General features: G+C 43.1%; 1 protein-coding gene across 1 annotated transcript; it reads left to right on the forward strand.

Annotated features, from left to right (window-relative positions):
- Nucleotides 1-1084: 1084 nt before the first annotated feature.
- On the forward strand, nt 1085-12535 carry LOC135486011 (sushi, von Willebrand factor type A, EGF and pentraxin domain-containing protein 1-like). The gene is made up of 13 exons (XM_064768454.1): nt 1085-1220; nt 5811-6137; nt 6475-6846; nt 7113-7322; nt 7723-7899; nt 8348-8527; nt 8880-9053; nt 9761-9934; nt 10128-10325; nt 10497-10694; nt 11107-11166; nt 11662-11755; nt 12003-12535. The coding sequence occupies exons 1-13, from the start codon at nt 1160-1162 to the stop codon at nt 12256-12258; spliced, it is 2481 nt and encodes an 826-aa protein (XP_064624524.1). The 5' UTR covers nt 1085-1159; the 3' UTR covers nt 12259-12535.
- Nucleotides 12536-13031: the final 496 nt, after the last annotated feature.

A 13031-nucleotide genomic window follows, 5' to 3' on the forward strand; every position in this document is an offset into this window, starting at 1 on the left:
TAGCACGTCTACAGAAAGGTCATAAAAGAGACTCCAGTACTGGTGGTTGTGCTCTGAGCTGGTGCCTCTTCGATAGTGACGTCAATACTGATGGTTCTTCATAAGCTAGTACGTCTGGAGACAGATCTGACAGTGACTCCAATACTGGCAGTTGTGCCATTAGCTAGCGTGTCTTGAGACAGTTACTCCAATACTAATGATTCTGCCGTAAGCTAGTACGTCTGGAGACAGATCTGACAGTGACTCCAATACTGATGGTTGTACCAAGAGCCAGTTTGTCTGGCGACAGATCTTGATAGTTGCCTAAAGTACTACTGGTGGTTGTACCATTAGCTAGTGTGTCTAGGGACAGGCCATGATAGTATAGGTAATACTGATAGTCGGGCAACGAGCTGGTGCGTCTGGCAATAGGTCATGATAGTGGCATCAATACTGGTGGTTGTACCTTGTGCTAGTACGTCTGGAGACAGGTCATGATTACTGGTTGTTGTGCTTGGCCAGTATTGATTGATTGATTGATTTGCGAAAGGTCGTGACAGCACTGATCTGGAAACATTGGACCCTGACAAATCATATCTACGTTGGCATCGGAGATAGCGATTCGTATTTTAAGTGTTTATATCCTTGTCGTTTATCTTTTCTTGAATTCGCGACAGTGCAATAAACCATCAAAAGTGCTCTTGGTGTTTAATTGACAGCTTGCAAGTCAATGACGGCTTCTCTGTAAAGAGAGTTCATCAGAACATTACCAACATGCGGGCTAACTCTGACAGGTCCTCGTGTTAATTGAATCTCTCTTTAATTAAACAATAGCATATTCAAATTCATTGGAGTGCAAGGCTGGTATCATCGTTTTGAGATCGCTAAATCACTCACGTGGTGACGCAAACGCATGAGAGTCAGGATGATGGGCTGATATCGTCATTCGCGGTAATTTTGTTGAAATGCGTCAGTATTGGTCTCCATTTAGATTTCTCAAGTACATCTCGATATGATAGGAAACCTTTATACTATCATAAAGATAACTGATCTCTAGTAACTATCAACTGAATCACAATCAGGTTGTGGGTTAAGTGTCATGTCCCAGCTTATCTCGAGAGATGAGTAGGTCCCGGAATGGGTCTGGCCACATCCTCCCGAAAGTTTAATCATTCTCAAAATGGTGGCCCTCAATGGTGTCATTTTCTTCGCGGCAGTGATCTTTATCCTGGAAACCACAGGTAAGCGATATTTGAAATTTGATGTTACGATATGCTCGTTTGGCGCCGGAGGCAGTGATAATCGAGAAGACATATTATTGGCACCGCGTCCTTTTTCCAGTGAAAGTGTCCTTTTATCTGTGGTCGGCGAAACACCTTCCACCCAGGAAGCACCGCATGCAACATTGTCCCACCACAAGTTACCTAGGTCGCTCCAAGCTTAATAAATAGGGGATGCGGCTTAGCGCCACAAGTTCATTTTCTTGTCCCAGTAAAGAGTTGCTTTCATATTACCTAAAACTCACCCGTTCACGCCCCAAACCAAGTATACTCCGTTTTGTGTTTAGTACACAGGTATGGCAGGGGGTTGACTCCCGGCGGGTTGGCGGCCGCCTCTGGCGAGGTGCAAAATAAAGTGTCGCTGTTAAAAGTGGATTACTTTGGACTATGTCCTGTGACTGGTGAACAGGTCCGTTCAAAAAGACTGAATTGCATATGAAAAAGTAAATCCAGATGTTTATGTGTACGTATACATGCATGGATTAAGATATGCTTGCTGTACAGAATAAAAGTATTTTGGATCGGAGTTTTTTAAACCCGCAATATGTCAATTTTTATGATTGTACCAGCGGCATCATACAGGAACGGATGTGTTTACGTCTTTGATATGATCATATTTCTCCTCTTGGAAGTACATCTGAATGAAATCAAGTCCATATTGATTAAAAATATTATAAACAAGAAGACATTGTGAATGTCATATGGTTCCCATGTAGTTATATTCAATAACAACAAGACCAGCATGTAGGGGGAGCCCATTATGAATATTTATTACTTCCACAGTGAAGCTAAGATAATGAGCTACGATATTTAGCCACGCCTTCGAGGCTTGCACTGTATACATTTGTACAGAAGACAGGAATTTCAGACGCAGTGTGACGTAGTGGTCGGAAAATCCCTTATGCGCACGTGGTGTATAATTGCCGCATTAAAATATTGATTTTGAATGAAAGATAGGTTTCGGGGGGACAATTTAAGCACTAAGATTTTTATATCTGTCGCTGGATTATTGAGAAAAAAGCGTCAGAAACTGCAGGTACAGTTGTGCGCCAAAACCCTTCCTAAGTACCCATTCATTGCTCCATACGTTCCAATTATATTGCTAAATGATCAGCGACTCTCCCTTCTACTAATTTCTCCTTGAAGACAAAGGTTAATCTCATGTTCAGCATCTCTGTAAGCCAGAGACTAAGGATTTCGTTTTATTTTGATCTGGTAGCATGGAGTATCGAAAATATGCTACGCTCTCGTCATTCTGTGACGTCATCATACACATTTCTTGTAAAGCACCTCCAAAACATGTTCAAATATCACAAGAAATACACTCAAAAATAGCAACAGTTTTATGTTTCAAGGTGATCAGATCTTGACCTCAAACCTTCAAAGTCACAGCATAATCTAAACTGCCACCTATCATAGGCATAGGTTAAGGCTCCACAACTCAACCCCTTCGACAGACCGAGATAGGAGAGGATGCCTGCTTCATAACTTTCGACCTTGCCCTTGACGTTTGACCTTCAAAGCATCACAGAAGATATAGATTGGCATGTTGTTCCCGTGTCATAGACTAAACAGTTGAAATATCAGTGGTTTCATTGGCAGGTGATTTGACCTTGACCTTGACGTCTGACCTTCAAGGTCATTGCATAACCTGAATGGGCAACCTCAATAACCTGGGCATAGGTGAAGGTTCCATGACTCTACTCCTCCCACAGACCGAGATAGGGGTGTCTATAAACCGAAGATCGAAGACCGAAGATCGAAGATAGAAGACCCACCCAAAACTATAAAACGAAGATCCCCCCAACTATAAAAGGAAGACCCTAATGTCAACTATAAAACGAAGATCCCCCCATCTATAAAAGGAAGACCCTAATGTCAACTATAAAACGAAGATCCCCCAACTATAAAAGGAAGATCCCCCAACTATAAAAGGAAGACCCTAATGTCAACTATAAAACGAAGATCCCCCCATCTATAAAAGGAAGACCCTAATGTCAACTATAAAACGAAGATCCCCCCAACTATAAAAGGAAGACCCTGATGTCAACTATAAAACGAAGATCCCCCAACTATAAAAGGAAGATCCCCCAACTATAAAAGGAAGACCCTAATGTCAACTATAAAACGAAGATCCCCCCATCTATAAAAGGAAGACCCTAATGTCAACTATAAAACGAAGATCCCCCCAACTATAAAAGGAAGACCCTGATGTCAACTATAAAACGAAGATCCCCCAACTGTAAAAGGAAGACCCTAATGTCAACTATAAAACGAAGATCCCCCATCTATAAAAGGAAGACCCTAATGTCAACTATAAAACGAAGATCCCCCCAACTATAAAAGGAAGACCCTGATGTCAACTATAAAACGAAGATCCCCCCAACTATAAAAGGAAGACCCTAATGTCAACTATAAAACGAAGATCCCCCCATCTATAAAAGGAAGACCCTGATGGTTTTCATTCTCATGTTCAGTTACTGCACAGTTTGTTTTCATTTTCGGTCCATGCTACATTAATGATTTGAGAAAGTAAGTGTACCGGGTACTACACCAGTCGTGTCTAGCCTTAGCAGCTTAGTGGCACAGTTTACATAAGGCGGGGAGCCCCGTACCTGTTACCATGCAGCCGTGCTCCAATATGACCTAGTTTCTCACTGTACTCATCATAGCCAGCCCTCAGCTTCGTCCAGAAGCTGTTTCTATGTGCATGTGTGTGTATCGTCATAGGCTCCCAGCAGGTTAGTTGATCACACGGCCAATATGGAATTGTTTTCTCCGAGCAGCGCATCGACCCATAGCTACCCCCCCCCCCCCCCAACAGTTTCAATGTTTCCCTGCTCTGGGTGACTTGGTAATTTAGAATCTCGTCCCCAGGGGTTAGGCTCCACCATCATGGGTCGAGACTGGCAGGTCGGTCGCCAACTCCTAAATGCAGTGTTAGGAAAATCCGGAATTTACCTGAATGATCTGATCTCCTATGTCACTACGCCGCACTCAGGCTAGCTTGCTTGTTGAAATACAGATGCTCAGTCACGTGTTATGACGTGCAAGTCTGCAGTAACTGAACTTGAGGGTCTAAAACCACCAGGGTCTTCCTTTTATAGATGGGGGGATCTTCGTTTTATAGTTGACATTAGGGTCTTCCTTTTATAGTTGGGGGGATCTTCGTTTTATAGTTGACATTAGGGTCTTCCTTTTATAGTTGGGGGGATCTTCGTTTTATAGTTGACATCAGGGTCTTCCTTTTATAGTTGGGGGGGATCTTCGTTTTATAGTTGACATCAGGGTCTTCCTTTTATAGTTGGGGGGATCTTCGTTTTATAGTTTTGGGGGGGTCTTCCATCTTCGATCTTCGGTCTTCGGTCTTTGGTCTTCGGTTTATAGACACCCCCGAGATAGTTCAAATTATCAAAATTGATATATGAAAATCTCATGATATCTTAATGATCCAAATGCCTGACACTGTACATTTTCATGTCATTTAACTCTTTGGTAACTACACATTACCTAGACTTGGTTGCACATTGCTAACTTACTCAGATGTCAAGATATCTCAAAATATCAAATTCGATATATCAATATCACCATGACCCTGATAACTGAGATTGAATTTGATGCACTCATTGAAATCAGGCACATCAATAACCTAGGGTAGACCTTGTTTCCAAACTTCTAACTTGAATAGGGACAGAGATATTCGCATCTGAAAAGTGTGACAGACAAAATCTCACATCTCAAAATGTCAATTTCACCATGATCCCGGTGTCGTAAGTTGACAATGATGGGCTCATTAGATTGCTAGTGTCCACAAACCTAGGGGTAGGAACTGTTTCTAGACCTCTAACCCTCATTTTAACTGAGCTGTGACAGTCATAAGACTGGACAGACACACACACACACAGACACGCAGACACACAGACACACAGACACACACACACACAGACAGACACCATGACCAAACACAATATGGTTCCTGTTCTGAAAGAACCAGGAACCATAATGACAGCCCTAAACTACCTAGTACAAGGGAGGCGCCTTCTTGACATGTAAAGACAGGTGTGACAGGTGACGATGTCGTCCTGCAGGCACGTCCTTACACTGAATGGGACAGAAGAGATAAACAACTTGACAAGAGTGTTCTAGATTGTTGATATATATGAAAATGATAATAATGAGTATTGTCCTACTCGATTTGTCTAGTTCTACTTGTGAACTTTTGGCCTCAATTGACAAAGATCGAAAACACTTTCCGATCCACCATTTTTTCATTCTAAATCAATTTACGCTGACAAGAGTATGATGACAAATATAGACACTTCAAATGACCATGGACACCCTTCCAAGTTTACTTGCCCCTTACTTTCCCGCCAGTTATGACGACCGTTTGTAACAAGTCTTCTCTGGGCAGACGCTGCTGTTGGTAACAATAATGGCCATGTCGACTTCATCGTGCTAGATAGAAACGATATGTGGTGGCTGATTTTAATAAAGCATGGGTGTGCTCCAATATTTACTTTCGATGAGGTTTGTGGTATTATTTCGTTTCAGATGGCGCAACCACCTATATCGATTCTCCGGGCTATCCGGCCCCCTACAAACCAACTAACGATTGGCGCACTCAGGCCCCAGTGAAGGCGTTAGGTGGAATGAGAGCCAAACTGACCGTCACTATGATGGACCTCGCAGACGGGGACACGGTGGATATTTACGATGGGTCGGACTGCAGTGCAAATAATAATCACTTGGGGACATTCAAGGGGACTGGAGGCACGAATCCGAACATTAACAAGGTCTTTTTCTCCACTACGAATACCTTCTGTATAAAGTTACGAGCGCCCACTGGATACGGCAGGGGGTTCACAATGAAGACAGAAGGTGAGTTATCTTGCTAGTCCATATCGGCGATCGCTATTAACGTCAGCGTTAATTCCTGACCGTGTTTTATGAAGTGGAATTATCGAAAGTGTATCAAACGGTCAATTCAGTCTAAGTATTAGCGATTAATGCTGAATGAGCAGGTTGGCCCCTGATATGGGTCAAAATACCACATATAGTTCATCCATTTTCATCCTAATTTATATTGCGTCGGCAGCGCTTTCGCGGTGACTTTCACCAGTCTATCTTTCTGTTGAAAGACTCTACTTTCACTTAATTACCTGAACACAGTAATTGTTTACAACTTTCATCCCTTTACTTGTTTCCCCCAAAACAGATGTTTACGGCTGTCAAGGTACATACACCGAGGACAATGGCGACATCATCAGCCCAGGTTTCCCAAACCACAACTATGAGACATCCACCAGTTGCCGATGGACTGTCTCCATCGATCAAGGTCAAAGGATTGAGTACAAGGTCATGTCGATTGACTTTGACCCTGGAAGCTCATGTCCGACCTACCTTACTCTGTCGGCGGTTCAAACAGATCACGCTGGGAAGATATGTCAATCGAGCATGCAGGGGAAGACGATTGTTTCTACTTCGACTGACAGTGACGTCGTCTTTGAATCCAGAAAGACGACATTCTGGAACTTATGGACAACCAACGAGGATAGTGGACATAAGGGATTCTGGTTAGCATATAAATGTAAGAGACTCTTATCACAAACCGCTCGAGATTGCTGAAGCGTGACACAGTTTTTCATTACTAACATATCGCTCATTGTGCAAACATGTTTTCAGTTCCTTCGATCGATTAGCCCACTGAGCAGTTTCAAGACACGCTCAAAAGGATCAGGTATCTCACCGCAGTGGTTCTTTTGCTAAGACATTAAAAGAAGAGATGTCCTTCTTCCAATTGTACACAAGATTCATTGGGCATCGAGATTGACAAAGAAACCCTTTCTTATCCAGCGATTGGTTGCAAGGCGAAGCTTCTACCTGCGAGTTCCGATACCGACGGTCACCTCAGCAACAAAAACGAGTATTATGCCAATTCGTACATTGCCAAATACGCTTGCAACCCGGGGTACTGGTTTAGCGACAAGAAGAACGAAAACTGGTTTGTTTGCCAGGAAAACGAACCGAAGAAGCAATGGTATGGTACGACGAAGCAATGCGTAGGTGAGTTTTGATGTTTCATCAGAACATGATGTTTACGAATAAGTTTCGTTACAAACGTGACTACAGCAAAAGAACACTTTTTTGTTATACTCTATTGATTAACAAGTACTGGCGTTGATATTCGTACATGTGACGACCAACGTTCTCAACTGTGTTTATGAGCATCGTGACCCACAAAATTTTGACACTGCATGCTCAGCTTCCAGACAACCCGCGTCAAGATTCAGAGGCTACGGAGAATATCACAAGTGGAAATAAAGAATGTTTATAAAACTAAAGAAGCTCTTATTGATAAGCAACACCAACAGTGGGCTGTGCACTTTGATTGAATCGTGATGATAATTCGATAAAGAAGATATTCTAGTAAAAATTAATTGTTTTGTGTCGTCTGTGTCTCCAGAGATCCGATGCGGCAACCCACCCGTTCCCGCTGGCGGTCAGGTGTCTCTCTCCAATGAAGACAAGATGAACAGCGTGGCGACGTACACATGTAACACCGACTTCACTATGAACGGCAAAGACAAACGAACCTGCCTTGCTGACGGAACCTGGAGCGACAAAACTCCCAACTGCAAAGGTGAAGATATTACACATTACCCCCCCCCCCTCCCCCCCGAGTCATAAGTTTTGGAAAGTCCTGTGATGACATTGAGTGCATGATGTCAAGGCCATATGATCATTTGTTATTGTAATGCTACGGAATTCATCCGGCATTCGTGATCACGGTTCTTTTATTTTGGCGGCCCTTGTGTCATCATCATTATCATCATCATAACGGCATCTCAGAGTCACGGATCCCAGTGTCACATCGGGATCAAGCAATCCCGAAGTGACTGCCCGGGCCATGGTTTCGACGACGGATGGATTACCATGCCTTGTAAAACAGCGCAATGTGCGTTGAGGGATGCAATATTCTGCTCTCCCTCATACGGACAAAGACAAACTTAATTCGCGATGTTTTTGTTATGTTCTCTTCACTGATGCAACCGCGAGGTTCTTTGATTCTTCTAACACACGTTTTCCAGGTGTCCATGTTGAGTGCAGTGTCCCCGGTGACCCACCCAATGGCAAGCAGATTGGAAAAAATCATAGCAAAGGCGATTCTGTGTCGTTTGAGTGTGACATGGGCTACGAGCTGGAGGGTCACCGAAACATCACGTGTCTTCAAGATGGAAAGTGGAGTGCCAACAAACCAGTTTGCAAAGGTGCGTTGACCGACAGGACAACTGCTCAGTTTCAATTCGGCATCAGTCACGTACTAACTAGGCTAATCAAATGCTCATGTTCCTGATTTTTGCCACAGTGGACAACTTTGATAACAATTTCAACCAATGTGATATCAACCTTGGAAGAAACAGATAACGGTTGTTGTCGTCCGTCTGGAACAATCATTACAAGAGTCAACCAGCTTGTTCGACTGGTCGGTCGGCCAATGAGGAGTTGCAAAACGGCATCTGTCAGCCATCTTTGTCGATACCTAAACTGCCGATTCGGGGAGAATGTTGCAATACATATCATACAACAATATGATTATTTCATTTTGTCTGGTACTTTCAGAAATTACTTGCCGACCTCCCATGCCACCTCACAATGGTTTCTTAGTCACGAACGCCACCACACTTGGATCGACTGCCATCTTCAAATGTCTTTCTGGCTACAAGATCAACGGATCCCAAGCAATCGTGTGTCTGCCGTCTGGGACCTGGAGCGGTGTCGAACCAGTGTGTGAACGTGAGTTATGATGAGGTTGACGAACTGGTCCATTTCGTCTAAAATGGCGACTTTTCTATCTTATTTGGAAGCCTTTAGAAGAAATACAGTGGAACTCCGGTGGCGACCACCCCGCTATGACGACCAAGACTCGCCGTTCCCGAATGGTTTCCTCTCTAATCACCATTACAAGGCCCCCGGTAACACGACCACCAGACCACGACCACTGGATTTGGCGGTCTCAATGACCAAATTCACCCCTCTAACCAGACCAAACAAATCCAAATATTTTTTTCACTTGTTTTTTTTCTGCTCAAAATGAAGAAACATCATTAGCCCCTAAAAAAATTTAGCTTTGAACAATTTTGGCGGAAAAACCTAATCATGCATTTTGTCCCCGGATTTTTCAACTTCACTAACACGACCACCCCGGTAACCCGACCATTCAACCTCGGGCCCATGAGTGGTCGTGTTAACGGGGTTCCACTGTATTGTTATTCATGCAATCCGGGATTCATTCGATCTTGCCTAGAATTGGGGTGTGGCCTACATCTTTCCTACCCTATAGTTCATCAAAAGAAGTCACGTAAACAATTGTCTGAAGCATTGTGAGTTTCTTGCCCATTTTATTCATTGGTCTTTGTTTTGAGAGGCTATGTTCTGTCTTTCGCTGTCCCTTTACACCCTATCCACCCTTCTAAGCTACAGCGTACGGATTTTCCTTCCAGTCATAACCTGCCCTGGCCTTAGCGACCCCTATGATGGCAAGATGGTTCTCTCGGGTCTCACCCCTGGAAACTCCGCAACTTTCTCCTGCAGTCTCGGGTTTAACTTGATTGGACCGGAGACGATGAACTGTACTGCTGAAGGATCGTGGTCGTCACCACCACCATTCTGCTCTAGTAAGTATGTCTCAATTCTTTTTGAAGAAAATGATAAAGTAACTGTGACAGCAAACGTCCACTGGACATTAAAAGTCTCTCAAATGAGTAAAGGAAGAGAACATGTGTGGAAAAGGAGGAGTTTGGTCCACAGACAATGTTCTTACTCTAAAAACATCATGCCTGCCTACATTTTCCCTCTCTTTTTCTACAGAGGTCTATTGTCCTGATCTGCAGAATGCCACCAATGCCCAACCCATGTCGTCTGTCCATATATATCTAGATGTTGCTGTTTACCGGTGTGACCCGGATTACTTCTTCGACAGCAATAGGTCAACCACGGAGGTGAATGTCACGTGCCAAGCAGATGGAGTTTGGAGTGAAAACGTCACGGGATGTTGGTACGGACCAAGTAAGCTTTTTAACTATCATTTTCTTGCTCTTTCAGTGAATATACGTGCTCAGATGAGGAAATACACCGCAAAAAGGCTTATAAGTATACAAGTAGACATTTGTGAATTGCGGAGGAAGTGTTTCTATGTTCTTAGGTCTAATATGAAACAAAACTGAAAATTTCTTTCAGTCGTTACGACCCCAACACCAACTACGACAATCACAACCACAGCAACTACGACCCCAACACCAACTACGACAACCACAACCACAGCAACTACGACCAAGATCATGACTACGACTTCAACAACAACTACCCCTGCTACAACTACAAGTAACTCTAAAACAATGAGACCAGCTACCACTACAATGTTTGCGACTTCAACAGGTATACCATCAGTTTGATCGAACGTTCATTTGATTCCTGAAAACACGATGAATCTTTTAGCGGCTTACTATGATATCTTTGGTCAGAGACCCGCTTTTAGTATGCTTTCTAACCCGCGTTTATAGAGCACAAACAAAGGCAGCATGTTTCGGACTCCTAGTAGGTGCCATCTTGACCACCAAGGTTTTTGCATCTTATCAAGATATACCCGGCTACGCTTAAAGGACGTATAAGACCATGAGATTCAGGATGAGCAGCTCCATGCGTCCATTTCCGCACTGATCGGAAGTATCGTGGTTACTACGAAGGGAAAGATCCTGGTATAGTAAAGTAAAGTTTGTTTATTATAATAATTTACGCCATTGGTTATCTTGCAATATTAGATAACAATCGTTGTCATTCTCTTTTGAAGGAGAAACGGGGCCAACCAATGCTGACGCTCAACATTCAAAACAAGATGCTGGGAAGCAGAGTAAGTCTAAAGATGAACAACAGATGTTCCTGTGAATCCACAAATGCACTCTCTCTTCTTTGGACAGGACGAAACCTTTCACATTGTCAGCTGCAGTGAGCACATATAAGTTCATAGGCCAACTCGAACAGCATTCGAATGGGTTTATATGGAATTCAAGTTGTCACTTGTAGCGTGTCACTCTTGGAAACGAACAAGTCTTTTCCAAAGAGAGGGCTACATATAGATTCACGATGTCACTTTTCACCACTATATCATGTTTTTCTAACAGAAGTCAACTAACAAGCATGCTCGGTGACAGACGTGAATCAGATGTAAGCCCGCTCTCAAGCGGGCATGAAATAACTGATGTTTTGTTACTGTTATGATATTGATATTGATATTTAGGAATCAACAACGTGTGCATATGATTTTGTTGTTAAGGAGTCAGTATTTATGACAAAGCAAATGCGTTCTCTCATGATTTATCATTATGTTCTCTTTTCTCTCCTTCAGATAACAACATTTACATCTACATCGCGGTGGGGATCGTAGTCGTCGCTCTAGTAGTATGCATCACCGGCTACGTCATCTATAGCAGGAGAAAGAGGTGAGGTTGAAACTCTGGTACAAATAGCAACTTTTAATTCAAGTCAAATACATGTACATGTAGTTCCGGAAAGATCTGATTACACACGAAAAAGTATGTGGTATTATACATGGCAACGTAGGCTGATTTAACTGATAGACTTTGAGATTTAGTTACAATGAAAATGCACTCAACATCCGTCGATGTATACATGTGATCTTCGTCGCTTGGATGTCATCGGGTTCTGGTATTATATCAATCATTTCAGGTCAAGAGAACGGTCTCCTTCCAAAACAAAGCTAGAGCTACCCGACCACGAACCAAGCACTGGCACATTCGAGAACCCCTTGTTTTCTCCCGAGCTCCATGCTCCGCCTACAGACAGGAAGTCAAAGACCTGGTTGGAAAACCCCACCTATAACACTGCTGATGACGTCACGGTTGATGATGTCATAGATGATGGCGATATCTATGACAGGCCTTCAAATATCAGGGTCGACACGATTGACGATGTTGACGAGTAAATAAATCCTGCCGCAAATACTGCATAATGTATCTGGAAAATAGACTTGATATTTGTTTATTAGTGAACTGCAATCATACAAATGTAATATTGCACATGATATCCGAGGTACATTTGTGTCCATTAATCGCCATCACCGGAGCAATGGATTATACTTGTACTCAAGTTTGTATGAAATCAACGTCGTCAACTTTATTTATAGGAAGGTTGTGCAAGTGATATCGTCTTGCTGTTTGTATGTTTGTATGTTTGATTGTAAATAAAATACCATCAATCACTTTTGTTTGTTACTGTATTGACTTAAGACGTGTTCACTAGTTACTTACTATGGAGACGCGGTGGCGCAGTGGTAGAGAGTCGGACTCATGATCCGGAGGTCGTGGGTTCGATTCCCGGCTTAATCGTCACTTTGTTTCTCCTACTGGTCGAGTTCAAGAATGAGCGCTTTGTAGCTGCTCCTTGAAACCCCAGATTGACTTCTGTGGAGACCGGGATGATGATAGTCCCAAAGCGCTTGAGAATACCCAGCTATTGAGTAATTCGAGCACTATATATTATTATTATTACTAGCTCTGCATCCCGCATGGAACATAAGGCCACAATAAAGTAACCTCGCGAAGTCTCTCCGTCTCCCGCTGCCAATGCTGCGTCAAAAGTAAAACCCACTCCTTTAATAGCTGACGTTACACTACTAATGACTGCAAATCCCATCGCCGGCCGGTCCAGACCAGGTATCATGGAACATCAGTATTCATGGAATAAGGCGTCGACTAC

The sequence above is a fragment of the Lineus longissimus genome, chromosome 4 (genome assembly GCF_910592395.1).
Source record: "Lineus longissimus chromosome 4, tnLinLong1.2, whole genome shotgun sequence".
In the NCBI taxonomy this organism is placed as follows: domain Eukaryota; kingdom Metazoa; phylum Nemertea; class Pilidiophora; order Heteronemertea; family Lineidae; genus Lineus; species Lineus longissimus.